The sequence below is a fragment of the Doryrhamphus excisus genome, chromosome 23, assembly GCF_030265055.1.
Source record: "Doryrhamphus excisus isolate RoL2022-K1 chromosome 23, RoL_Dexc_1.0, whole genome shotgun sequence".
In the NCBI taxonomy this organism is placed as follows: Eukaryota; Metazoa; Chordata; class Actinopteri; order Syngnathiformes; family Syngnathidae; genus Doryrhamphus; species Doryrhamphus excisus.
In genome coordinates, this window is record NC_080488.1 from 3330054 (window position 1) to 3357633 (window position 27580).

A 27580-nucleotide genomic window follows, 5' to 3' on the forward strand; every position below is an offset into this window, starting at 1 on the left:
TGCCTTTTTTACTGTATTATATATGCTATATTTGGTAATATACAACAGGAAGAATAATTCCTAATAAAACCGGGGAGTACTGTTGCACTCTGCTTTCCACATTTATAGTAACACATGCAAGTATTTGGTTTATTTACATCTTAAATACCTTTTTTACTGCATTATATTTACTATATTTGGTAATATACAACAGGAACAATAATTCCTAATAAAAACAGGGGGTACTGTTGCGCTCTGCTTTTTCACATTTATAGTAACACATGCAAGTATTTGGTTTATTTACGTCTTAAATAATTTTTTTACTGTATTATATATACTATATTTGGTAATATACAACAGGAACAATAATTCTTAATAAAAACAGGGGGTACTGTTGCACTCTGCTTTCCACATTTATAGTAACACATGCAAGTATTTGGTTTATTTTCATCTTAAATATCGTTTTTACTGTATTATATGTACTATATTTGGTAATATACAACAGGAACAATAATTCCTAATAAAAACAGGGGGTGCTGTTGCGCTCTGCTTTTTCACATTTATTGTAACACATGCAAGTATAAGGCTTATTTCCGTCTTAAATGCCTTTTTTACTGTATTATATATACTATATTTTGTAATATACAAGAGGAACAATAATTCCTAATAAATACGGGGGTACTGTTGCACTCTGCTTTCCACATTTATAGTAACAAATGCAAGTATAAGGCTTATTTATGTCTAAAATGCTTTTTTTACTGTACTATACTAAATTTGGTAATATGAGTGCAAATGCTTAAAGGGCTCTAATAATGTCAAAAATACATATATTTAGGTTTTCTGTTTCTGCATGGTGTCTGGATGTGCCAACACTGACTAACCCCACATTAGGAAGCCGAGCAGACTCACACAGACTTCAACAGTCGCACAACCACAATCATCTCAATTTTTAGCGTATTAAATGTCATGTTTAGCGGGATTTCTAGCGAACTTGTCTATTCCTGTATATTTGTCCGGGAAGTCATGCACAGCCTCTGCAAATTCAATTCAGCTGCGCGGTTCTATCAGATAAAGTGTAGACTGCAGAGCAGTACTCAGTCATGCGTTAACATCAACAGCCTTTGTCACGTTTGTTTTTTTTCAGACAGTGTTTTTTTTTTGGCAGCATGGAGTTTTTCTGGCTGTGTGTGTTTCACGTTACTCAGCTGGTGCACGATTTAAGATCCCTCCCTGCGTGCACACGAGAGTCCGACCAAGTCCTGGGCTACATGCTAATAGAAGATGGATATCTCAGCCGTGGAGTGTGTGTTTAATTTAAAGCGAACTACTCACAGAGCCAAGTCCCTCACGGCTGTGGGCTTCTGCATGCAACGCGGCTAAAACAGCATGATTCGAAAAAAGTCGGTAAAACACCAACCTGAGATGTTATCAGAAGCCTCGCACCAAAGGAGGGGGTGACTTGAAACCGAATCGTACACTTTCTCAGCTGGAGTTCTCAGCAAACCACCTGCCTGTTGCTCATTTGTGTTAGCGGCCATATTGGTTTCATATACATGATGCTAAGAATGCTACTAACGGCGGTCTAGTGGTTAGCGTGCAGACCTCACAGCTAGGAGACCAGGGTTCAATTCCACCCTCGGAGATCGCTCTGTGTGGAGTTTGCATGTTCTCCCCGTGCATGCGTGGGTTTTTCCGGGTACTCCGGTTTCCTCCCACATTCCGAAGACATGCTAGGTTAATTAGCGACTCCAAATTGTCCATAGGTATGAATGTGAGTGTGAATGGTTGTTTGTCTATATGTGCCCTGTGATTGGCTGGCCACCAGTCCAGGGTGTAACCCCGCCTCTCGCCAGAAGACAGCTGGGATAGGCTCCAGCATTACCCTTGTGAGGATAAGCAGTAGAAAATGAATGAATGAATGAGTTCTGCTCCTATTTTGTGTGCAAGTGGTAACTTTTTTGCTTCTTATTTTGTCTTTCCTTACCCTCGGCCATCTTTTTGTGGAGTTTACATGTTCTCCCCGTGTATGCGTGGGTTTTTCCGGGTACTCCGGTTTCCTCCCACATTCCGAAAACATGCTAGGTTAATTAGCGACTCCAAATTGTCCATAGGTATGAATGTGAGTGTGAATGGTTGTTTGTCTATATGTGCCCTGTGATTGGCTGGCCACCAGTCCAGGGGTGTACCCCGCCTCTCGCCCGAAGACAGCTGGGATAGGCTCCAGCACGACCCTTGTGAGGATAAGCGGTAGAAAATGAACGAATGAATGAGTTTTCCTCCTATTTTGTGTGGAAGTGGTAACTTTTTGGCTTCTTATTTTGTCTTTCCCCATCCTCGGACATCTTTTTGTGGAGTTTACATGTTCTCCCCGTGCATGCGTGGGTTTTTCCGGGTACTCCGGTTTCCTCCCACATTCCAAAAACATGCTAGGTTAATTAGCGACTCCAAATTGTCCATAGGTATGAATGTGAGTGTGAATGGTTGTTTGTCGATATGTGCCCTGTGATTGGCTGGCGACCAGTCCAGCGTGTAACCCCGCCTCTTGCCCGAAGACAGCTGGGATAGGCTCCAGCATGACCCTTGTGAGGATAAGTGGTCGAAAATGAATGAATGAATGAGTTCTCCTCCTATTTTGTGTGGAAGTGGTAACTTTTTGGCTTCTTATTTTGTCTTTCCCCACCCTCGGCCATCTTTTTGTGGAGTTTACATGTTCTCCTCGTGCATGCGTGGGTTTTCTCCGGGTACTCCGGTTTCCTCCCACATTCCAAAAACATGCTAGGTTAATTAGCGACTCCAAATTGTCCATAGGTATGAATGTGAGTGTGAATGGTTGTTTGTCTATATGTGCCCTGTGATTGGCTGGCGACCAGTCCAGGGTGTAACCCTGCCTCTCGCCCGAAGACAGCTGGGATAGGCTCCAGCACGACCCTTGTGAGGATAAGCGGTCGAAAATGAATGAATGAATGAGTTCTCCTCCTATTTTGTGTGGAAGTGGTAACTTGTTGGCTTCTTATTTGTTGTACTTATTTGTATTTGTTATTTAATTGTTTGCATGGGTTGTTATGCTTTGTTGCCGTGCTTTCCATGGTTTTAATAGAAGACAAACACAATGTCGTAAATTAGGAAGGAGCTCACAGAGCGCCATGTACACCTTCAGGAGGCAATGTGGTTTCCTTTTTTTTTTTTTTTTTTTTTATGACTTCAAGATGGCCGAGGACTTCAGAGGGGAAAGTAATAAGTGTAGCAAGGTGGATTCTTGCGGATGCAGAGATTTAAGAGCTTGATTTAAGGGAGCTGTCTGTCACCAACCGGCATACAAATTGGCTCTGAGGTGGATCTAGCATGCACGGGAGATTCCTGTCATTCATATATGTTACATGCGTGTGCAAGAATATGACCGATGGACGCTTTATTAAGTTTGCTTGCATGCGTTTAAATCATAGCTTATTTAGCATTTTATACCCGTATCGTTTTTGACTCCAAAATTTAAGTTTTGAGTTAGCATTGACCGACCTTTGGCTTGTTTCACCAGGGCCCACCAGGACCACCTGGCCCCCAAGGTCCTCCAGGAGAAAAGGTATGCCAATATTATTATTATTATCTTAAAGTGAACATAATGGAGTCAAATTAATATTGTTTATGTTTAAGTTCATACACTAAGAGTGTTTATATGCTTTCATCAGGGGGAGCTCGGTTTACCAGGGCCAGCTGGAGTGGATGGAGAGATGGTACGTAGAGGAAAAGCTGTAACAATACTGTACATATATTATGGGCTGGTAGCCATTCATTGGTACTTTTTTTGGACGGGGGCCACCAGGGATTTAAAGGTGACATCGGTGAAATGGGACCACCAGGGGATCGAGGAGAAAAGGGAGAGATGGGGCTTTCGGGGCCTGCGGTAAGCAGTCAGATACATTCACTGGTCAGTTTATTAGGTACACCTGGAGAATCCAAAAAGATATTCATTCATTCATTTTGTATCGCTTATCCTCACGAGGGTCGCTGGAGCCTATCCCAGCTGTCTTGGGGCGAGAGGCGGGGTGTGAGTGTGAATGGTTGTTTGTCTATATGTGCCCTGTGATTGGCTGGCTGGCGACCAGTCCAGGGTGTACCCCGCCTCTTGCCTGAAGACAGCTGGGATAGGCTCCAGCACCCCCCACGACTCTATTGAGGATAAGCGGTAGAAAATGAATGAATGAATGAGTTCTCCTCCTATTTTGTGTGGAAGTGGTAACGTTTTGGCTTCTTATTTTTGTCTTTCCCCACCCTCGGCCATCTCTGTGTGGAGTTTGCATGTTCTCCCCGTGCATGCGTGGGTTTTCTCCGGGTACTCCGGTTTCCTCCCACATTCCAAAAACATGCTAGGTTAATTAGCGACTCCAAATTGTCCATAGGTATGAATGCGAGTGTGAATGGTTGTTTGTCTATATGTGCCCTGTGATTGGCTGGCCAACAGTCCAGGGTGTACCCCGCCTCTTGCCTGAAGACAGCTGGGATAGGCTCCAGCACCCCCTACGACTCTATTGAGGATAAGCGGTAGAAAATGAATGAATGAATGAGTTCTCCTCCTATTTTGTGTGGAAGTGGTAACTTTTTGGCTTTTTATTTTGTCTTTCCCCACCCTCGGCCATCTCTGTGTGGGTTTTCTCCGGGTACTCCGGTTTCCTCCCACATTCCAAAAACATGCTAGGTTAATTAGCGACTCCAAATTGTCCATAGGTATGAATGTGAGTGTGAATGGTTGTTTGTCTTTATGTCGACCAGTCCAGGGTGTACCCCGCCTCTCGCCTAAAGACAGCTGGAATAGGCTCCAGCACCCCCTGCGACCCTCATGAGGATAAGCGGTAGAAAATGAATGAATGAATGAGTTCTCCTCCTATTTTGTGTGGAAGTGGTGACTTTTTGGCTTCTTATTTTTGTCTTTCCCCACCCTCGGCCATCTTTTTGTGGAGTTTGCATATTCTCCCCGTGCATGCGTGAGTTTTCTCCGGGTACTCCGGTTTCCTCCCACATTCCAAAATCATGCTAGGTCAATTAGCGACTCCAAATTGTCCATAGGTATGAATGTGAGTGTGAATGGTTGTTTGTCTATATGTGCCCTGTGATTGACTGGCCACCAGTCCAGCGTGTAACCCCGCCTCTCGCCCAAAGATAGCTAGGATAGGCTCCAGCAACTGCCGCTTAAAGCATAAACAGTTTTCAATGAATCTCGCATGTTGTTTCTTAGGGTGTTGATGGACAGAAAGGAGAGAAGGGCGACTGCAGACTGGATGACAACCTGGTGAGTGTCATTTCCTTACTGGGATGAGTACTGTATGTACTGTATATATATATATATATATTTCATATATAGAGCATCATGTATTATTGTATGTATATTAGCAATTATACATCAGAAAACACCAGACATCACAGCATCACAATGAAAGATGACGTTTCTTTATTCAGGTTCAAATGATTTCCCAACCGGGTCTTCCTGGCCCACCAGGCCCGCCTGGAGTACCCGGGTCCCCTGGAGCTATGGTGAGTTCTCATATCATACAATCATACTGTCAGTATTAGTAGTCATATAATAATTATGTTTTTTAGGGGTTGCACGGAATGCCTGGACCTAAGGTGAGTATAAAGTACACAACAACGTAATAATGAAGGTATGACGTGTTACTTGGTACTCATGTTCCTCTACTGCAATGCAGGGGGAGCCAGGATTTGGAATCAGAGGGGAGAAGGGTGACGTTGGTGCACCAGGAACAGACGTGAGTAACGGAATTATTCAGGTTGATTGTTGAGGAATCAAACCATGTGGTATGATGAATGTGTTTTTATGCTCCCACTGCAGGGATTAGACGGACTTCCTGGTTCACCTGGATCTCCCGGCCTAGTGGGTCTACCTGGGGCTAAAGGAGAAAGAGTAGGCATCATAATACTAAGACATTTAACACGTTTTCCATGTTATTGTATGAATCCATTGTATGAATCATGTGTTGTGTTTACAGGGCAGACCAGGGGAACCTGGACTTGATGTGAGTATCTGGAGTTATGGAATATGATATTAATATTTTAGATATTTTATCCTGAATTGTATGTTATGATGTCATTATTTACAGGGTTTGCCAGGCTCTATGGGAGAGAAAGGAAACAGGGGGGAACGAGGGGAGAAGGTTGGTACAAAATATGCAGAAATGTCAAAAATTCATTTTTTTTTTACACACACCTACTGTATATACTGATCTATTGCAGTATTTGGCTCATCCAATAAATTAAAATAAAAATATTTAATTTAAATTTAATTTAATTTAATTTAATTTAATTTAATTTAATTTAATTTAATTTAATTTAATTTAATTTAATTTAATTTAATTTAATTTAATTTAATTTAATTTAATTTAATTTAATTTAATTTAACATCTCACCGGGGTGCTGGAGCCTATCCCAGCTGTCTTCGGGTGAGATTCAGGGTACAGCCAATCACAGGGCACATATAGACAAACAACCATTCACACTCACATTCATACCTATGGACAATTTGGAGTCGCTAATTAACCTAGCATGTTTTTGGAATGTGGGAGGAAACCGGAGTACCCGGAGAAAACATCCAAACTCCACACAGAGATGGCCAAGGGTGGGGACCGACAAAATAAGAAGCCAAAAAGTTACCACTTCCACACAAAATAGGAGGAGAACTCATTGATTCATTAATTTTCTACCGCAGGGGTGATGGGGGGTGCTGGAGCCTATCCCAGCTGTCTTTGGACGAGAGGCGGGGTACACCCTGGACTGGTGGCCAGCCAATCACAGGGCACATATAGACAAACAACCATTCACACTCACATTCATACCTATGGACAATTTGGAGTCGCTAATTAACCTAGCATGTTTTTGGAATGTGGGAGGAAACCGGAGTACCCGGAGAAAACCCACTCATGCCGAGGGTGGGATTGAACCCAGGTCTCCTAGCTGTGAGGTCTGTGCGCTAACCACTCGTCCGCCGTGCAGTCCATTGTCGAGTTCACTTTCATTTATTATGAAAAAATGTATTTATTATCAATCTTGTGTCATTCAGGGAGACAGAGGAAGCGTCGGAAAGAGAGGACTGAAGGGTCAGAAGGGAGAACAAGGTCCTCCTGGTCTGGACCAACCTTGTCCTGTGGTATGTGACCTCCACCGACACACACACACACACACACACACACACACACACACACACACCATACCACCAACCTCTATATCTCCATCTGAGTCCTGAATCTATCTATCTAACGTCCTTCCTCCGAGTTGTGTAACTAACTCTTGCTGACAGGGTTGTGATGACAAAAAAGATGTCTCTCGTGCGGAAGGAGCACTCTCTTCTCCTCCTCCTCCTCCTCTTCCTCCTTCTGCCCCTGTGGCCCTTTGTCCTGTGGTACGGTATTTCTGCTCTACAGTATTTCTGTTTTTCCTTCCTTACCTCAATCACAACATGTTATGTGTTCTCACTAATAAAGACTATGGAATATTAAAATGGATTTTTTATCTTCTTTTATCTAAAAGTGACAAAAGAGGGAAGAAATTATTAATTTTTTTATCCTGACATATAGTATGTGTATAATTTCACACATCGAATAAGCCTGGATTTATTAATTACTTTAATAACTTTAGGATTAACATTATATTAACACCTTATAAACAGTAAACAAACATATCACATCATATATAATAACATTTGCTGATTTTTTAAAAACATTCTACTGTCATAGAAGATGAATTATATATAAATATATTCAATAAATACAATGTATTAGCTTGTTAATAAGAATTTTTCTATTGTTGTCTCCATGCAGGGACACGACGGGCTGCCCATACCAGGCTGCTGGCACAAGGTACGGTTTGGACGGGCATCTTGTCTATATAATAGCCTTGCATTATGGCTAAGTGAGAGTGGAATGTGTGTGCTGGTTTGATACCGGGAAGACCTACAGTGAGTTTAATGCATGGGTGTACAAAATTATATATTTAAGAAAAACAGCCTATATTGCAGTTTTCTATTATACAGTAGGTGATAAGAGAAAAAAAACATATTCGCCGGAATATAAGACAGCTTTAAAAAAAATCAATTCTTGTGGTCTAGAGATTTACTCATGCCGGTCAGAGCTTTTCTTCCTGTCACTCACACACGCTAGTGACCTGCAGAGAGGCAGCCGCGAGCCACAGTTGTCATTTTAATTTTAAGATAATGGCGATCAGTGAACCAGTCTCATTGTCCACCATAATAATAATAATAATAATAATAATAATAATAATAATAATAATAATAATAATAATAATAATAATAATAATAATAATAATAATAATAATAATAATAATAATAATAATAATAATAATAATAATAATAATAATAACTATTATTATTATAAAAACTCACAATATAAACAGTGTATATATAATTTATATATCAGTAAAATAACCTATAATAATAATAATTATTATTATATGTTATTATTATAGTTATTATTTTTGGTTCCTCACAATATATACAGTATATATCATTTCAATATCAGTAAAATAACCTATAATAATAATAGTAATAATAATAATTATTATTATTATAAAGGTTATAGGATATTTATAGTAAAATAATCTATAATAATTATTATTATTATATTAGTAATTATAATATTATTATAATACTCATAATATTATAATATATATTTATTATATTATTATTATTATGTAACATAACCTATAATAGCCTAAACCTAATAATAATAATAATTATTGTTATTATTATATTAATAATTATATTATTATTATAGGTCATTTTACATTATTATAATATGTATTATAATTTATAATAATAATAATTAATATTATTATTATAGGTTATTTTACTGTAAACATCCTATATAACCTATAACCTATATAATAATGAGGTCATCATTGGCTGATAATCTTGATCGAGGTGTCGTACTTCAGGATTAGTCGTGTGATGTTTTACCAGTCAGAGACCAGATGTTGGACACCCCTATTTGTTTCTGTTTTGGTATGACTAAACAACTAACCGTATCCCCTCTGTTGTCTTCTTTTGCAGTGATGACTAACCAGCAGCATGGAATCTGTACATATTGTTATGGTATATATTGCAACTGATTACCTTTTCATTTTTTATATAATATATTGAAGCATGGACACCTCCACGGTATTATTAAGAACTCCAGAGATCCATGTTGTTTAGAAAAAAAAAGCAGCCACGCTTTAAGGAACTGAACTGGAAGCGGGACCAGATGCATCGTGTTGGGAGTCGAAAGTGTCGTTACTAACAAAGGCTGACCGACACAGGCTGATTGGATGCTTGGATGTCTTTTTCCTCTCTGTTTTTCCGGAAAAAAAGGAGGAGATGGCGAGGCAGAAGCTTAAACGTAAGCGTCTCGTTCAGCCGTGAGGGCCTGCTTGGAGAACAGGAACACTTAAAGGAGGCGGGAGCTCAACATGCACTGCCTTGGTGTCGCCATGAACACTTAAAAGGCTCCATAATGGAGACTCTCCAGCAGGGGGCGACAAATCCACTTCCGCGATTCCCCACCCCGGGATGCTGTGACTGATGAAGGAAGCATTGACAGCACGTGCAGTATTATGCTTGGGTATTACGGGAAGAATTAACTGCATAATTACGACGTATTTTGCAGGCTTTTTACTGATTTTTTTATTTTTTAATGCGGCAGTAGAAATGTGCTTTCTCGGCCAGTTACATTTTGCATTCCTATGCAGTTTTTTGTTTGTTTTTTTTTTAATATTTGAAGTAGCCATTACAGTATTGATGGTAAACCAGTGCACCAATCAACAATCTGTATTTTTGCCAATCAACAATCTGTATTTTTGCCTTAAAACTGATGTGTCCCATGGTTTGGTTTTTATTGGCCCGTGTTTTTTTTTTAATATTTGAAGTAGCCAGTATTGATGGTAAACCAGTGCACCAATCAACAATCTGTATTTTTGCCTTAAAACTGGTGTGTCCCATGGTTTGGTTTTTATTGGCCCGTGTTTTTTTTTTTAATATTTGAAGTAGTCACAACAGTATTGATGGTAAACCAGTGCACCAATCAACAATCTGTATTTTTGCCTTAAAACTGATGTGTCCTGTGGTTTGGTTTTTATTGGCCCGTGTTTTTTTTATATTTGAAGTATTCACAACAGTATTGATGGTAAACCAGTGCACCAATCAACAATCTGTATTTTTGCCTTAAAACTGATGTGTCCCATGGTTTGGTTTTTATTGGCCCGTGTTTTTTTTTTTTTTTTTAATATTTGAAGTCGCCACAACAGTATTGATAGTAAACCAGTGCACCAATCAACAATCTGTATTTTTGCCTTAAAACTGATGTGTCCCATGGTTTGGTTTTTATTGGCCCGTGTTTTTTTTTTATATTTGAAGTAGCCAGTATTAATGGTAAACCAGTGCACCAATCAACAATCTGTATTTTTGCCTTAAAACTGATGTGTCCCATGGTTAGTTTTTTATTGCCCCGTGGTTTTTTTTAAATATTTGAAGTAGCCACAACAGTATTGTTGGTATACCAGTGCACCAATCAACAATCTGTATTTTTGCCTTAAAACTGATATGTCCCATGGTTAGTTTTTTATTGGCCCGTGTTTTTTTTTTAATATTGGAAGTAGCCAGGACAGTATTGATGGTATTTTGCCTTAAAACTGGTGTGTCCCATGGTTAGTTTTTTATCGGCCCGTGTTTTTTTTTTTTTTTTTTAATATTTGAAGTAGCCACAACAGTATTGACGGTAAACCAGTGCACCAATGAACAATCTGTATTTTTGCCTTAAAACTGATGTGTCCCGTGGTTAGTTTTTTATTGGCCCGTGGCGCATCATAGACACAAAACAAAACCCCTCTCAGGCACAATGTACAGAAATGCAAATATAACATTTTTGGCCGTTTTAAAAAATATAATGTCTTTCATTATTTCTAGTTTTTTTTTAGTACGTCGCCATTGATGGAAAAAGTTAGGACACCCTTTTTCACTTATTGACTGATCAGGAGATTTTCATTCTTTTGCTTCGCTGTTGCTGCTGACTTAAATGTGTTGTTTGTATGATAGTTTTGAATGAATATTAGTCATTTAACCTGAGGAACTAACCGACTAAAGTATGACATTTGGGTCAGTTATGTGGATTTTTTTTTTTTTTTAATATGAATGTGTGTGTGCCTTATTTGAATTTCCGACAAAATGTTACAGAACCTTTATTGGTTGGTGTTTGCATCACATTTACTGGATATTAACGAATGTGTTTAGAGTCGGCTTCCTATACAGTGTATGTAAGGTTTTAAGACATACTGTACTGTGATATTATATAAGAATAGGGCCTAAAAAAAAATTAAAATAGCAAAATTTTATTGAAGAACTACTTTGTTCTGGATGGGTACTGCAACATGCATGTGTCTGTTTTAATTAATATCTCTCATATATAGTTTTATTATGAGTCTGGCTGAGATGCTCAGTCGTCTAGCCAAGGACTGGTTGAATCCAAATAGTTCGGGGACTCTATTGGACCTTGCTTGACCTCGGCTGGTGGGCTGACTGTTCTCTCCAATGCACATTGCAATTCTTTGTATGCAATCCAGATAAAGTACACTGTTTTATTTTGTATTAAAATGTTTTTTTCTGTATTATTAATCAGGATTTGAAATCACCAAAGTGCCAGAGTCCCGTTATTCTTTCACTTTCAGTGCATTCAATTGACTTTATGTACATAAAGTTTTATTCACGTAATTGTACCAGGAAAATGTTGTGTATTCTTAATTATTTGATTTTAGTCATATGAATGGTTGAAGTGTTTTCTCTGTAATGCACACTTTTTTTTTTCGATTTGACTGGAAGCTGTCAACATTTGATTTCCTCCGCAGATCACTTTTAAGGCTTAATGGAATCTTTAACATTAGCCCAACGACTGGATTGTTTGGTGTTGTAGCCAGTAATCTAATATCGCAGTATTAGCTTGACTTTGGGAGAATGTTTTGGGTGTGTATTTGGTTGTAAGAGAATTAAGCTATTTTTGTAATTGTTGTTGTTTAAATATACAGTATGTGTAACTTGGTTATTTTAACATGCAGACTAAAATAAAAGTATGATTTCATGCGTTTTTTTTTTTGTCCCGTATGTCTTAGTAAGTATAAATTATTAGACATGAACATGACAATTTGAATATGATCATTGATTTTCAGTTTCTAATAAAGCTGGCGTGAAACATATTTTTTTTTCTTCGTGTTTGTGTTTGTCAAACATGTCAGTTCATGAAATAAAACAGAATACTTCATTTTTTTATTCAATAATTCAGTCATCCTTTTCATTTCTGTCTGATTATTGTAGTACATATTTAGTAATAGTTAGCATTTTGGTAGTGTACTGCCATGCATAAGTAAAAGCAACAACAATAAAAAATATTTTTTATATTTATATAATGGCAGCTTTGTTTATGATAGACAAGTGAAAGTAATGTATCATAGATACGTTCTCTACCTTCTTTCATTTTATTTTTGGGTAAAAAATGTCAATCAAAATATATTAATCAAATTATATATATTTTTTATTTTATTTTATTTTATTTTATTTTATTTTATTTTATTTTATTTTATTTTATTTTATTTTATTTTATTTTATTTTATTTTATTTTATTTTATTTTATTATTATAATTTTGGGGTAAAAAATCAAATTTTATATTATATTATATTATATTATACAAGGGATATATTAAATATGAATTTAAAATATCCCTTTAAGTAAAATAATGTGCTTCATTTAAAAGTATGTCATGGTGCTTTTGCGTGGAACAGAAATACAAATTTAATTTAAAACAATAACTTAATGAACCAATTTAATACATTTAAAAATAACTTTTTTAACTGTAGTACCGTCTTACGCCTGTGTGGCGCTGTTTCGACTAACCTCCACATTTCCCAGCATCCTTTGCTGGCTTTTCACCTCCCTCATAATTTTTGCATCCGGGTCGCTACTTCCTTTTCCTCTGTTCTCCGATGCGATGAGGACCTAAGTAAAATCGGACCTCTAAAAAATCCGAATCCATCCTTGTCGTAGGCATCACCGAACAACGCCAAAATGACCGAGCAGATGACAGTAAGGGGGACCCTTAAAGGGCACAGTGGATGGGTCACCCAAATTGCCACGACGCCTCAATATCCCGACATGATTCTGTCGGCGTCCCGAGGTGAGTTTTCCCCCCGCCGGCTTCGACAACATGGCTGTGCTAGCATAAGTAAGCTAGCTAAGTTAGCTGTCGTCATGTAAGTTAACGAGACTTATGGTGAATATTTACCGAACATACATTAGAAGTCGTGCATTCATAACGGGTATTGACTCATTCTGGCTAAGCTAGTCGGGTGTAAGAAAAAGGTTTATCCGCGGTTGCGGTCACCTGTAACCACAAAATGACTGCGTGGCTGAAGCGTTAAGTAAAACTCGGTGTGTCCATAAAATTAGCACTGTTCGTTAATGTATCATCCCTGACCCAAAACTCTGTATCCGTTGTAAAGTAATAGTGCCCATTCCCCGCAGACAAGACCATCATCATGTGGAAGCTGACCCGCGATGAAACGAACTATGGCGTCCCCCAGCGCTCATTGAAGGGCCATTCTCACTTTGTAAGTGATGTTGTCATCTCCTCGGATGGACAGTTTGCTCTATCCGGAGCCTGGGACGGAACCCTCCGCTTGTGGGACCTTACCACGTAAGACCTGTCAGCATAGGGAGATGAACCTTCAACCTCTTACTGATTCATATCTCTGTAGATTATTCTGAGGTACTTAAGTCCTGTAAATTTTATTATAGTTTATTATAGTTTTTATTTTCTTATAGTTTTTTTATGCATAGAGGACAATGTGGTAATCGGAAGTATTTAATAATGATTTGAAGTATATGAGGAAGTTTATTAACAAGTGTAATGGTTAACTCAACAGCAATAGAACCCATGTTAGTACCATTGTCTTATAGTAGTACAGAAGAGGTACATAGAGGTAAGAACCTACATTAATGTTTCCTCTGGCCATAACTGCAATATTACTTTTAAAAACATAATTTAATAAGCAAAAATCATAGAACCCATGTTAATACCATTGTCTTATTGTAGTACATGTGTAATATGTACAAGTTTCAAATGCAGTAATGTTTGTAAGAACCTACATTAGTGTTTCTTCTGGCCATAACTGTAATGTTACATTTGAAAACATAATTTAATAAGCAAAAATCATAGAACCCATGTTAATACCATTGTTTTATAGTAGTACATGTGTAATATGTACAAGTTTCAAATGCAGTAATGTTTGTAAGAACCTACATTAGAGTGTTTCCTGTGGCCATAACTGCAATATTACATTTAAAAACATAATTTAATAAGCCAAAATCATAGAAACCATGTTAATACCATTGTCTTATAGTAGTACATGTGTAATATGTACAAGTTTAAAATGCAGTAATGTTTGTAGGAACCTACATTAGTGTTTCCTCTGGCCATAACTGCAATATTACTTTTAAAAACATAATTTAATAAGCAAAAATCATAGAAGCCATGTTAAAACCATTGTCTTATAGTAGTACATGTGTAATATGTACAAGTTTAAAATGCAGTAATGTTTGTAAGAACCTACATTAGAGTGTTTCCTCTGGCCATAACTGCAATATTACATTTAAAAACATAATTTAATAAGCCAAAATCATAGAACCCATGTCAATACATTGTCTTATAGTAGTACATGTGTAATATGTACAAGTTTAAAATGCAGTAATGTTTGTAAGAACCTACATTAGAGTTTCCTCTGGCCATAACTGCAATATTACTTTTAAAAACATAATTTAATAAGCAAAAATCATAGAACCCATGTCAATACCATTGTCTTATAGTAGTACATGTGTAATATGCACAAGTTTAAAATGCAGTAATGTTTGTAAGAACCTACATTAGTGTTTCTTCTGGCCATAACTGCAATGTTACATTTAAAAACATAATTTAATAAGCCAAAATCATAGAACCCATGTTAATACCATTGTCTTATAGTAGAACATGTGTAATATGTACAAGTTTCAAATGCAGTAATGTTTGTAAGAACCTACATTAGTGTGTTTCCTCTGGCCATAACTGCAATATTACATTTAAAAACATAATTTAATAAGCGAAAATCATTCTGGATGGCAGAGGTGGGGGCAAGTCGGTATGTTTTGTATGTAAGTCGAACGACATACACTGAATTTAATTTTAAATTTTTTTAACGTTTTCTTATTTTTTTGTATTTATTTTTACAAAATAAGACCAGAGTTTATGCAAATTATGAGGTGTAATTGCATGCATGATTTCTTCCCGACCTCGGACTCGATGCAGTTCAATATTCCTCTCAACTTTCGTATTGTGTCTCCTCAGTGGCGCCACCACTCGCCGGTTTGTGGGACACAGCAAGGACGTCCTCAGCGTGGCCTTCTCCGCCGATAACCGCCAAATTGTGTCTGGCTCCCGGGACAAGACCATCAAGCTGTGGAACACGCTTGGTGTCTGCAAGTACACGATCCAGGTAGGTGGGTGGGTGGATGGGTGGGGCGGCTGAAGTGTGCTGCCACCCCGGCTAATTGACATTTCCGATTAAAAAATATATATTCTGTTTTTCCGTGATTAGGATGAAGGCCATTCTGAGTGGGTGTCATGTGTCCGCTTCTCCCCCAACAGCAGCAACCCCATTATTGTGTCCTGTGGCTGGGACAAGATGGTCAAGGTACGCTACCCCACTTCCCCCACTCCCACTGAGACGTGATGCCGTACGCCCGATGATTTTCATTTATTGCATGTATTATCCGAGTTTCACGCTGACGAAACCTTTTCCATATGAGGGCACATCGTACACAATTGATCATGTGACCGACTCTACGTGATGCCACACATAACGGTTGATTGTTCCCAAAGGTGTGGAACCTTGCCAACTGCAAGCTGAAGACGAACCACATCGGCCATACTGGCTACCTGAACACGGTGACCGTCTCGCCTGATGGCTCCCTGTGTGCATCTGGTGGAAAGGTAACGCCTCGCTCTCAACGCAATTAATTAATCAATTCTGTACATCGTTGATCAGGGGGTCTCAAACTCAATTTACTTGGGGGGGCCACTGGAGCTAGGGTCTGGGTGAGACTGGGCCGCAACTAGAGAGCTAGCGACCTAAGCGGTAGCCTCCAAGTTATTTCCTTTAAACTTAAAAAAGCCAAAAAACTTACCACTTCCACACGGATAGGGAGGATAACTATTAACAGTTATTTAACCTTTAACATGAACATTAATCAAACGTAATAATTTTTTCTGGGTACATGATACCATACAGCATCCATATCAAACTTGCGCGGGGCCGCACTAACATTAAACTTTCATATCAAGGCCTCAAACTTGGTGTCCTGCGGGCCACTTGTGACCCCTGATTTACAACATATTGCGCAAATGCATGGTCTTGAGACTCATGCTAACTCGCAAACTAGAGAGCTGGCGACCTAAACGGTAGCCTCCAAGTTATTTCCTTTAAACTTAAAAAAAAAAAAGCCAAAAACTTACCACTTCCACATGGATAGGGAGGATAACTTAGTTATATAACCTTTAACATGAACATTAATCAAACGTAATAATTTTTTCTGGGTACATGATACCATACAGCATCCATATCAAACTTACGCGGGCCGCATGTTTGAGACCCCTGCCGTTGATGATAAAGAGGCTGAACAGCAATGTTACTTGGATTGTTTTGTCCACTTCAGGACGGTCAAGCCATGCTGTGGGACCTGAATGAGGGCAAGCACCTCTACACCCTGGACAGCGGCGACACCATCAACGCCCTCTGCTTCAGCCCCAACCGTTACTGGCTGTGTGCCGCCACCGGCCCCAGTATCAAGATCTGGGTAAAAACACTTTCTCAATGCCGACCGTGCTGTGTGTATGTTTTAAAAGCGATGATGGATCAATGAGACCAATGCCAACTGTATTATTTGATGACAATGAGGCTGTTTCTGAGCGCTTTGGGAACCGACTTCCTGGTTTTGTATGAACCTCCTCGATATTTACTGACTGCACGCACATTTTATTTGTACAGGATCTGGAGGGTAAGATTATCGTGGACGAGCTGAGACAGGAGGTGATCAGCACAAACAGCAAGGCTGAGCCCCCACAATGCACCTCTCTGGCTTGGTCTGCTGACGGACAGGTAATGTTTTGCTTTTTATATACACAGCGACTCTTTGTAAATCCCCCGGTGATTATACCCATTCACTTTAAGCTCTGATGTCTCATGGTGACAGTCCTGCAAATATGAGGGGGAAATATAGTATTACTGTATAAAATAACAATATTTGAGATTTAATTTTTATTTTTTTTTTGCAGACTCTGTTTGCTGGCTACACTGACAACCTTATCAGAGTGTGGCAGGTTACTATTGGAACCCGATAAGAACTTTTCATCAAAGTTAACTTTGAATAAAAGACAGTTTGAAAGAATGTGTGGTTTATGTGGATTTAATGCTTTTTGTGTGTTTTTCTTATTGTTTCATTTTGAAATAAGTTACAGTGTATCGGAAATTGAAATAAATCCACTTCAAGGACTCCCTTAAACCTGACATTTTTGTACTTGTAGATATGATTGTTTTCTAACCCTGCATATAACATTTATGATCAAAAGCTTGTAATGAAGGTTCATACATAAACTAAACTGCACAGAAAATAAGTGTTTGATAAGATAAGATATGCCTTTATTCGTCCCTCAGTGGAGAAATTTGTATTGCACAGCAAGAGTACAGAGTCAGTTAAGCAGTACAAAATACACAATATAGAAAAACAATATAAACAACCCAAGTATTCAAATCAACTTTACTTGTATAGCACTTCTCCTGCAAAGAAATGCAACACCAAGTGCTTTACAGAATTAAAACAATTTCCACAAATGAAGCAAAAAGAAAGCCCCTCTTTCACACCCTCCATACTAGACCCACACACACAATCACACACAGTAGTGAGACATGGCATGGCACTGAGGAACAAGGAAACGCCACCTTTGGGGCCGTCCACACTGGGAGGATCTGCAGGCCGTGCCATCGGAGGACCAGCACCGGGCCCCTCCGACTCCGATAGACGGGCGGACCCCCTCATTAAAGGGAGGAACCCCCAGTCGGCCGTGTCGAAGGGACCCCAGTGTGGAGAACCCCCCCTGAGGAAACACTGGAGTTAGAAGCTAAAGACTAAGAGCATAAAATAGGACTAAAAAGATAAAAACATAACACTGGAGTTAGAAGCTGAAGACTAAGCATAAAATAGGACTAACAAGATAAAAACATAACACTGGAGTTAAAAGCTGAAGACTAAGAGCATAAAATAGGACTAGCAAGATAAAAACATAACACTGGAGTTAAAGGCTGAAGACCAAGAGCAAAAAAAATATGACTAAAAAGATAAAAACAAAACACTGGAGTTAGAAGCTGAAGACTAAGCATAAAATAGGACTAACAAGATAAAAACAAAACACTGGAGTTAAAAGCTGAAGACTAAGAGCATAAAATGGGACTAAAAAGTTAAAATTAAAACACTGGAGTTAAAAGCTGAAGACCGAGAGCAAAAAAAATATGACTAAAAAGATAAAAAACAAAACACTGGAGTTAAAAGCTGAAGACCAAGAGCAAAAAATATGACTAAAAAGATAAAAACAAAACACTGGAGTTAAAAGCTGAAGACCAAGAGCAAAAAAATAGGACTAAAAAGATAAAAACAAAACACTGGCGTTAAAAGCTGAAGACCAAAAGCATAAAATAGGACTAAAAAGATAAAAACAAAACACTGGAGTTAAAAGCTGAAGACTAAGAGCATAAAATAGGACTAACAAGATAAAAACAAAACACTGGAGTTAAAAGCTGAAGACCAAGAGCAAAAAAATATGACTAAAAAGATAAAAACAAAACACTGGAGTTAAAAGCTGAAGACTAAGAGCATTAAATAGGACTAACAAAGCAAAGGCTACAGTAGTGAAAACTACAACAGAAAAGGTACATTTCAACATCTTGAGCGGCTGCTACATTATCAAATGCCCCAAGCCCAATCAATAACAAAAACATATATCCAAATATATCACAAATAAATCACAATACAGTCAAACTCACGGCATTCCAGCGTGATAACTCAACATGGGTGACATCCACGTGCAGTCTCAATGAGCGATCTCCTCCCCTGCGACATCCGGAAGTGAACCGGAAGTGCATCTCCAAAAACCGGAAGTGAACCCCGGCGATAACATTTTTTTAATACAAATTTGTATAAACCATGAATTACTTACCTAAACAACTTTTAATCACTTTTAACAAAATACATACCCTTAACTTTGCTTATTTAAACCCAACTTATATATTCAGAAAATTGCCTTAAGGGCAGCACAGAGCCCTTAATATGCTGTATGTGATTATGTGTATGTGATTACTCCTATCCTCTAGATGGCGCTGTTGTCACCTGAGAGAATCGCGTTGCTACTTCTACAGGTTCTACATCTGCCGACAAAACAAATATGGCGCTGTAATAAATCTAGAAACTAATTTGTTTATAAGGAAACTTAATTTTCCCCCTAAATTGCTAACGTCTCGTTGGCCACTAGATGGCGACCGCCTGTTATTTGTTTACGATGCATGCCGTACAATGTTTACTGTATCCTAGCAACCCAATAGCCTATTGACTCCTATTGAAAATGGAGCCCGTTTCTTATTCTATTTCCGTGGAAACAACTCTAGCTCTCATTAAACCAGATGCAGTCCATAAAAGTGAAGAGATTGAGGACATTATTCAAAGGAATGGCTTTAATATCTTGGAGGTTGGTTCATTTTTCAGCTTCTTTATACTTTGAATTATAATGTCTAACAATTCATGTGTCTGACAGAGGCGGACGCTACTGCTGACTCCAGAACAGTGCAGTGACTTCTATGCTTTACATTATGGAAAATTAATATTTCCCGGATTGACTGCTTATATGAGTTCTGGTCCCATTATTGCATTGCGTCTAGCCCGGGACAATGCAATTGCTCACTGGAAGTCCATCATTGGACCCGCTAAGGCTACAGAAAGTCATCCAGAATGGTATGTGATATTTATTTTATACTGTATATTTATACAGTATTCATTCATTCATTTTCTACCGAGGGTCGCGGGGGTGCTGGAGCCTATCCCAGCTGTCTTTGGGGCGAGAGGCGGGGTACACCCTGGACTGGTCGCCAGCCAGCCAATCACAGGGCACATATAGACAAACAACCATTCACACTCACATTCATACCTATGGACAATTTGGAGTCGCTAATTAACCTAGCATGTTTTTAGAATGTTGGAGGAAACCGAAGTACCCGGAGAAAACCCACGCATGCACGGGGAGAACATGCAAACTCCACACAGAGATGGCCGAGGGTGGGGAAAGACAAAATAAGAAGCCAAAAAGTTACCACTTCCACACAAAATAGGAGGAAAACTCATTCATTCATTCATTTTCTACTGCTTATCCTCACGAGGATATTGCTGGAGCTTATCCCACCTGTCTTCAGGCGAGAGACGGGGTACACCCTGAACTGGTGGCCAGCCAATCACAGGGCACATATAGACAAACAACCATTCACACTCACATTCATACCTATGGACAATTTGGAGTCGCTAATTAACCTAGCATGTTTTTGGAATGTGGGAGGAAACCGGAGTACCCGGAGAAAACCCACGCATGCACGGGGAGAACATGCAAACTCCACACAGAGATGGCCGAGGGTGGAATTGAACCCTGGTCTCCTAGCTGTGAGGTCTGCACGCTAACCACTCGAGCACCGTGCCGTGCTAATTCACCTTTATACAGTATATAATATGCATTTTATTGTGGCGGTGTCAGATGAGGAATCCTGTGTGATGATCCCTTTCCACTCTTGTTCCACTCTCAGCCTTCGAGCAAAATATGGCACTTCAGAGCTGCAGAATGCCCTCCATGGCAGCGGATCCCTGCTAGCTGCCGAGAGAGAACTCAGATTCATGTTCCCATACAGTAAGAAATACTCATATTATTTAAATTCTTAACATTTAAAATGCAACACATTCACTCTTCTGCAGCCGTCATCGAGCGCGTTCACACGAGAGAATTCACTATCGAATACCTGAGTCGACACGTGAACCAAACGTTGATGCAAGGACTCGTTGAGCTCTGCAAACACAAGCCACTCAACCCATGTGTAAGTACTGGATGTTCTGTACTATGTTAAAGACGCACACTGTACATTATAACACTTGTTTGTTGCAATGGGCCTTCTATCATTGTAAACAATATATTGTGTTCTTTATAGGTTTGGCTTGCTGACTGGCTCATCAAACACAATCCAAACAAACCTCAAATATCTTATGGGGTTTGAATTTGGGGAATAAATCACTGAGGAAGACCATCCATCCATCAATCCATCAATCCATCAATCCATCCATCCATCCATCCATCCATCCAAAATGAATGGTAGAAAATTAATGAAAGAATGAATTAGTTCTCCTCCTATTTTGTGTGGAAGTGGTAACTTTTCGTCTTTTTATTTTGTCTTTCCCCACCCTCGGCCATCTCTGTGTGGAGTTTGCATGTTCTCCCCGTGCATGCGTGGGTTTTCTCCGGGTACTCCGGTTTCCTCCCATATTCTAAAAACATGCTAGGTTAATTAGGAACTCCAAATTGTCCATAGGTATGAATGTGAATGGTTGTTTGTCTATATGTGCCCTGTGATTGGCTGGCCACCAGTCCAGGGTGTACCCCGCCTCTCGTCCGAAGACAGCTGGGATAGGCTCCAGCACCCCCTGCGACCCTTGTGAGGATAAGGGGTAGAAAATGAATGAAAGAATGAATTAGTTCTCCTCCTATTTTGTGTGGAAGTGGTAACTTTCCGTCTTCTTATTTTGTCTTTCCCCAACCTCGGCCGTCTCTGTGTGGAGTTTGCATGTTCTCCCCGTGCATGCGTGGGTTTTATCCGGGTACTCCGGTTTCCTCCCACATTCCAAAAACATGCTAGGTTAATTAGCGACTCCAAATTGTCCATAGGTATGAATGTGAGTGTGAATGGTTGTTTGTCTATATGTGCCCTGTGATTGGCTGGCCACCAGTCCAGGGTGTACGCCGCCTCTCGCCCGAAGACAGCTGGGATAGGCTCCAGCACCCCCTGCGACCCTTGTGAGGATAAGCGGTAGAAAATGAATGAAAGAATGAATTAGTTCTCCTCCTATTTTGTGTGGAAGTGGTAACTTTTCGGCTTCTTATTTTGTCTTTCCCCACCCTCGGCCATCTCTGTGTGGAGTTTGCATGTTCTCCCCGTGCATGCGTGGGTTTTCCCCGGGTTATCCGGTTTCCTCCCACATTCCAAAAACATTAAGAGCATAAATAGTTAATTAGCGACTCCAAATTAAGCGACTTAAAATCTTACAACCGGTAAACCGGTAAGCTTTGCTTCTCACCTCAGCTCCTTCTTCACCACAACGGACCGATGCAGAGCCCGATCTGTCCATCCCGTATTCCATCCTTCTCAGTTATTCAACTCCACCTGGGGCAGGACTTCATCCATCTGACCAAGGCTGTTCTCTCCCATTTGGTTTATGCTGTATTCATCAAAGAGTATGACAATTATGATGCTAAAGGTATGTAAGCGTGTGTAATGATGATGGTAACTCTGATGACTTGTTTAAGATGTACATGACATACCGATGACATGCTTTATATGAATATATTCATATTATATTCTTTCAAGTAGTACATTTTAGAGATCCCATTGGGAATATACAGGAAACAAAAATAAATTGGATGTTGGAAAATTGCTGATTAGTTACTGTAACGTCCATGTTGAAAATACAAATACTTGTGTCCAAAACCTGCTTCCACTGAGGGCCACATAGTGAAAAATGAAAGGATCCAACCCCCACTCTTTATTGCTCTCTGGTTCTACCATATCTTACTTATTATGTGGAAATATGGGCTAATAACTATAATAAAAGCAATCTTCACTTGCTAAATGTACTGCAAAAAAAAGGCCAGTAAGGATAATTCATAATGCCGCCTACAGAGAACATACTAACTCCTTATTTCTAAAATCACAAATACTTCAACTTGCTGATATAGTTCATCTTCAAACAGCTAAAATAATGCATAAGGCTAAAAATAACCTAAATTTAAATTTTTGAAATTTAAAATTTAAATTTAAAATTTTTATTTTAAAATTTAAAAATTTTTTATTTTTATTTTTATTTTTATTTTTATTTTTATTTTTATTTTTATTTTTATTTTTATTTTTATTTTTATTTTTATTTTTATTTTTATTTTTATTTTTATTTTTATTTTTATTTTTATTTTTATTTTTATACATATTAGGAAAGCAGGAAGTGAACAAATGTAACAATTACTGATTGTAAAAGTACCAGATGGAGGGGTAGGATTTAATAAGCTTTGCTTCTTCCTACTCCTTTTGGACATGTGGAACTGTGAACTGATTATGTGATGCATTCAATTGTAATCTGATGCATGTTCAAATGAAATCAAACCATTACCTTTACCATTACCTAGTAGTGGCTTAAAAACAAGATCTATTGATGCACTATCATATAGTGCATCCATTAACATTACAGAGGCCACTATTATGGTATATCTGTCAAATCATTTTCACACATAGTCTAAAAATGTAGGTTATTACACACCAATAATGATGTTTGTGAAGATATCCAAATGTAAGCTATTTATTTGACGCCCTTACTTTGGTACTCCCTCCCCACAGGATGTGCTGTTATTTTGAAGGCCGGAAGTATCTGTGTTGAGGTAGCTTGTTGGAGGGAAGTGAAGAGACGAGCGACAAAAATAAAGGTGTAGAAGCGCAGTGGGAACAAAAGCACGGGAGGAGGAATGCTGGGGACGCCTTTACACACACACACACTTCCGGCCTTCAAAATAACAGCACATCCTGTGGGGGGTACCAAAGCAAGTGCGTCAAATAAATAGCTTACACAAATAACTGTTCTGCAGAAAATACACACTTGTATATAGGTATCAACTTGTGACGTCATCACGTCCACTCCCAGTCCAACATAACGTAACGTCCGTATGACATCAGAAAGTACCATTCTCGCTGAGCTTGTGGAAATAATAACTTCTACAGAAGTCGAAACACCCAACACAAGCGAAAAAGACTTGAATCAATATATTACATACCCAAAAAATGGACGAAAAAGCCGAGAATCGATCTATTGAAGACCCTCAAACGGACGAAAAAGACGAGTTTACCCGTGTTTATGTGGAAAGAACACTAGCCATCATTAAACCTGACGCGATCCATAAAAGTGGAGAAATTGAGGACATCATCCTGACGTCGGGCTTCACTATCCTGCAGGTTGGTTATAAAGTACAATAAACGTAATTGTTATTGATTACGATGGGAAATGACGTCAAGGACGTTATGCATTGATTACGATAGGACATAACGTCAATAACTTTCTAATGTACTGTACTGATGTATGAAACATAACACGTACAGTCATTCAAATGACATCACAGAAAGTGTTTCATTTATTTTTTTTTCCATGTATAAAAGTTATAATTCTGGTTCACATCAAATGCTAATACATTGATATATATATAATAAGTAATAGTTCAAATTACTGTTTCATATTTGTAATATGTGTTATTACTTTGTTCACTGATTTGCTGGGAGAAATTCTAAATCAGGGGTCTCAAACTCAATTTACATGGGGGCCACCGGAGGTAGATTCTGGGTGAAGCCGGGCCGCATCAGGTTTAAAAAAAAAAGCCAAAACGCATGTATTAAAAACTGGGAAAAATAAATAAATAATGTTTATTGTTTATTTTATTTTTTATTATAAAAATGTAAATTTGTATTTTTCTATACACAAAATAAGATGTTAATTTTTTTAATTTTAATTTTAATTTTAATTTTAATTTTAATTTTAATTTTAATTTTAATTTTAATTTTAATTTTAATTTTAATTTTAATTTTAATTTTAATTTTAATTTTAATTTTAATTTTAATTTTAATTTTAATTTTAATTTTTTAGCATTTTAAAGCATTTTTTATTGATTTTTTCCCCCAGTTTTTAATAAATGCGTTTTGGGTTTTTTTTTCGGAAATTTAAATTTAAATTTCCGGAACTAGGTTCTGGGTGAAGCCGGGCCGTTCTGGGTAATTGTGTCCGGTGTGCACACAGCTTTAAGCTGTCATTTCAACATTAAACTTTGGTATCGAGGTGGGGGCCTCAAACTAGCGTCTCGTGGGCCGCATTTGGCCCGCGGGCCGCGATTTTGAGACCCCTGTTCTAAATGAAATGCTAAATGATTATGACTATGCTCATTATTATTCTGCATTATGAGATGATTTCCCCTTGAATTCAATAGGCCAAATACAGTTCATTAAATATGATCACGCCTGTGCATTTAACTCAAGTGTGCAATCATTCCTCCATGTGGCAGAAGAGGAAACTTCATCTGAGTCCGGAACAGTGCAGTGACTTCTACGCCGAACACCATGGAAAACTCAACTTCTCCAAACTGACTGCTTACATGAGCTCCGGTCCGATCCTTGCACTGACTCTAGCTCGGGATAATGCAATAGCGCTTTGGAAATCTATCATTGGACCCGCTAAGCCTGAAGAAACTCATTCGGAATGGTGAGTGTTGATGGCTTCATAGGGATGTTTATTTATGCAAACTGCTGGAAAGACAACAGTTTTTTTTAGACTTTAACAATGATTTGGAGTGCATGAGAAAGTGGGAAGAAAAATATAGCTCTTTGTGGTCACATGGTGATTTATTAACAGGTTTACGGCACAGCACAGCAACAACAGAATCAATGTAGTAATGGCGGGAGCTCATTTCATCGTTTTAAGATATGTTTAAATAAAATAAATAAAATATAATTATTTATAATAATAAATAAATATGCTAAACAAATAAAATGTAGCATGTCATATACACTCAAATGTATAACATTCATTCATGAATGAAATAAAATAAATAAATAAAATTTGAGTGTATATGACATGCTAAATTGTATTTATTTAGCATATGTATTTATTATTTATTATTATAAATAATTATAATATTATAAAATGTATTTATTTAGCATATGTATTTATTATTATAAACAATTATAATAATAAATAATAAATAAATATGCTAAATAAAATTTTGCATGTCATTGTCATTTAGCATATGTATTTATTATTTATTATTATACATAAATATAATAATAAATAATAAATAAATATGCTAAATAAATAAAATTTTGCATGTCATATACACTCAAATTTTATTTATTTATTTTATTCATCAAATTTTATTCATATATATATATATATATATATATATATATATATATATATATATATATATATATATATATATATATATATATATATATATATATATATATATATATAAAGTTACTGCTACTTAAAAAGCTGTGTGCATTGTTATTATAATTAAGTCGACAACAAATTCAACTACTTTGAATAAAATGATGAAGTCAGTTGACTTAACATTTTGGAAATTGTTGCGTTGATTTTTTTTTTTTGAGGCTAAACATTTATTTTTTGAGTGTACAACCAACCTTTTTTGCTCTAACACACATGCATTAAAGCAGTTTTTTTCTTTTTAATTTTTTGTATTGTAAATCATTATTTTCTATTAAATTCGTTATCATACTTTATTCCTCAATAGATTGACTTGTACACATTTTTTCCCCCACATTATTTCTTGAAAAAGTCTTAAACGCTTGTATTGTACCACTCTGTTTCCCCAGCCTTCGAGCAAAATATGGCACTTCTGAGCTGCAAAATGCACTCCATGGCAGCGACTCCTTTCACGTGGCCGAGCGAGAGATCAAATTCATGTTCCCGAGAAGTAAGATAAACACATACACCCGTTTGCATTTGAACACAAATGTATTTAAAACGCTATCTTTGTAGCTCTAACTGTTCCCACGAAGGAGGAAACGGAAGAATACTTGAGTAAATACGTGAACCAAACGTTGCTGCAAGGACTCACTGAGCTCTGCAAGCACAAACCTTTGACGCCGTGTGTAAGTACTCCATGTGATATAAGCACTTATTTATTCTTACTGAATAAAAGTGTGAAATATTCCTTATTTATTATTCTCTCAATAGGTTTGGCTTGCCGCGTGGCTCATCAAAAATAATCCAAACAGGCCTCAAATATGTGATGATGCTCTTGTGGAAGAAGAAAAATAACACTTAGGAACAACCAAGAGGAATATGTGATTGCAGGAAATGCGAATTTAATAAAAATATGTTGACTGATATTGAATTTGCACTTGATTTTAGACAAATGTAAGTCGAGGATCAACATGCAAAAAGAAGAAACATACAATTGAAAACAGTGTTTTGAAAGTTCAAAACTGAAGCTTTAAAAAGTCCAAATTTGCACTAAAATCAGAGTTTCATGTTATTTTCTGTCAGGTATGTTTCTGTGGTTATGTTGCGTTTAAAGAACTGAAACCAAAGTTGTTAATTTCAACATTGTTTTCAGCAAAACATTTTTTTTTTTG

At 37.8% G+C, this 27580-nt stretch overlaps 4 protein-coding genes across 9 annotated transcripts in view; all 4 read left to right on the forward strand.

The window, feature by feature from the left end:
- Nucleotides 1–12222, forward strand: part of LOC131110289 (collagen alpha-1(XXIII) chain) — a 132315-nt gene extending 120093 nt beyond the window's left edge. For 3 of the 4 annotated variants that reach the window (XM_058063255.1, XM_058063252.1, XM_058063253.1), the window contains 14 exons: nt 3512–3556; nt 3663–3707; nt 3797–3877; nt 5207–5260; nt 5428–5502; nt 5569–5595; nt 5676–5735; nt 5819–5890; nt 5976–6002; nt 6087–6140; nt 7043–7129; nt 7280–7381; nt 7800–7838; nt 9047–12222. In XM_058063255.1, coding sequence (XP_057919238.1) covers nt 3512–3556; nt 3663–3707; nt 3797–3877; nt 5207–5260; nt 5428–5502; nt 5569–5595; nt 5676–5735; nt 5819–5890; nt 5976–6002; nt 6087–6140; nt 7043–7129; nt 7280–7381; nt 7800–7838; nt 9047–9049 — 771 coding nt within the window. In that variant the 3' untranslated portion in view covers nt 9050–12222. The remainder of the gene's footprint in view (nt 1–3511; nt 3557–3662; nt 3708–3796; nt 3878–5206; nt 5261–5427; nt 5503–5568; nt 5596–5675; nt 5736–5818; nt 5891–5975; nt 6003–6086; nt 6141–7042; nt 7130–7279; nt 7382–7799; nt 7839–9046) is intronic. The other variant, XM_058063254.1, reaches the window with a different exon arrangement.
- A 744-nt stretch (nt 12223–12966) lies between these two features.
- Nucleotides 12967–17492, forward strand: rack1 (receptor for activated C kinase 1). Its single transcript, XM_058063260.1, has 8 exons — nt 12967–13191; nt 13539–13710; nt 15394–15541; nt 15644–15739; nt 15928–16038; nt 16761–16901; nt 17093–17203; nt 17380–17492. The coding sequence occupies exons 1-8, from the start codon at nt 13083–13085 to the stop codon at nt 17443–17445; spliced, it is 954 nt and encodes a 317-aa protein (XP_057919243.1). The 5' UTR covers nt 12967–13082; the 3' UTR covers nt 17446–17492.
- A 2018-nt stretch (nt 17493–19510) lies between these two features.
- Nucleotides 19511–25591, forward strand: LOC131110309 (nucleoside diphosphate kinase homolog 5-like). Of its 3 annotated transcripts, none has more exons than XR_009120869.1 (6): nt 19511–19839; nt 19906–20102; nt 20939–21039; nt 21105–21223; nt 21335–22655; nt 25486–25591. XR_009120869.1 is itself a non-coding variant. In XM_058063296.1 (5 exons), the coding sequence occupies exons 1-5, from the start codon at nt 19717–19719 to the stop codon at nt 21398–21400; spliced, it is 606 nt and encodes a 201-aa protein (XP_057919279.1). In that variant the 5' UTR covers nt 19511–19716; the 3' UTR covers nt 21401–22831. The 3 variants fall into 3 exon arrangements, 1 of the variants encoding a protein (XP_057919279.1); XR_009120870.1 differs by lacking the exon at nt 25486–25591 and having other exon boundaries at nt 21335–21495; nt 22481–22831; XM_058063296.1 differs by lacking the exon at nt 25486–25591 and having other exon boundaries at nt 21335–22831.
- LOC131110308 (nucleoside diphosphate kinase homolog 5-like) lies at nt 23996–27330 on the forward strand. The gene is made up of 5 exons (XM_058063295.1): nt 23996–24391; nt 25486–25682; nt 26816–26916; nt 26982–27094; nt 27180–27330. The coding sequence occupies exons 1-5, from the start codon at nt 24221–24223 to the stop codon at nt 27261–27263; spliced, it is 666 nt and encodes a 221-aa protein (XP_057919278.1). The 5' UTR covers nt 23996–24220; the 3' UTR covers nt 27264–27330.
- Nucleotides 27331–27580: the final 250 nt, after the last annotated feature.

Coding starts and splice junctions, on each gene's coding strand:
- rack1 (XM_058063260.1), top strand. CDS start 13,083: ATGACCGAGCAGATGACAGTAAGGGGGACCCTTAAAGGGCACAGTGGA. Junction 13,711..15,393: donor CGCTTGTGGGACCTTACCAC/GTAAGACCTGTC, acceptor GTGTCTCCTCAG/TGGCGCCACCACTCGCCGGT. Junction 15,740..15,927: donor GCTGGGACAAGATGGTCAAG/GTACGCTACCCC, acceptor TTGTTCCCAAAG/GTGTGGAACCTTGCCAACTG.
- LOC131110309 (XM_058063296.1), top strand. CDS start 19,717: ATGGAGCCCGTTTCTTATTCTATTTCCGTGGAAACAACTCTAGCTCTC. Junction 20,103..20,938: donor ACAGAAAGTCATCCAGAATG/GTATGTGATATT, acceptor TTCCACTCTCAG/CCTTCGAGCAAAATATGGCA. Junction 21,040..21,104: donor CAGATTCATGTTCCCATACA/GTAAGAAATACT, acceptor ACTCTTCTGCAG/CCGTCATCGAGCGCGTTCAC.
- LOC131110308 (XM_058063295.1), top strand. CDS start 24,221: ATGGACGAAAAAGCCGAGAATCGATCTATTGAAGACCCTCAAACGGAC. Junction 24,392..25,485: donor CGGGCTTCACTATCCTGCAG/GTTGGTTATAAA, acceptor TCCATGTGGCAG/AAGAGGAAACTTCATCTGAG. Junction 25,683..26,815: donor GAAGAAACTCATTCGGAATG/GTGAGTGTTGAT, acceptor CTGTTTCCCCAG/CCTTCGAGCAAAATATGGCA.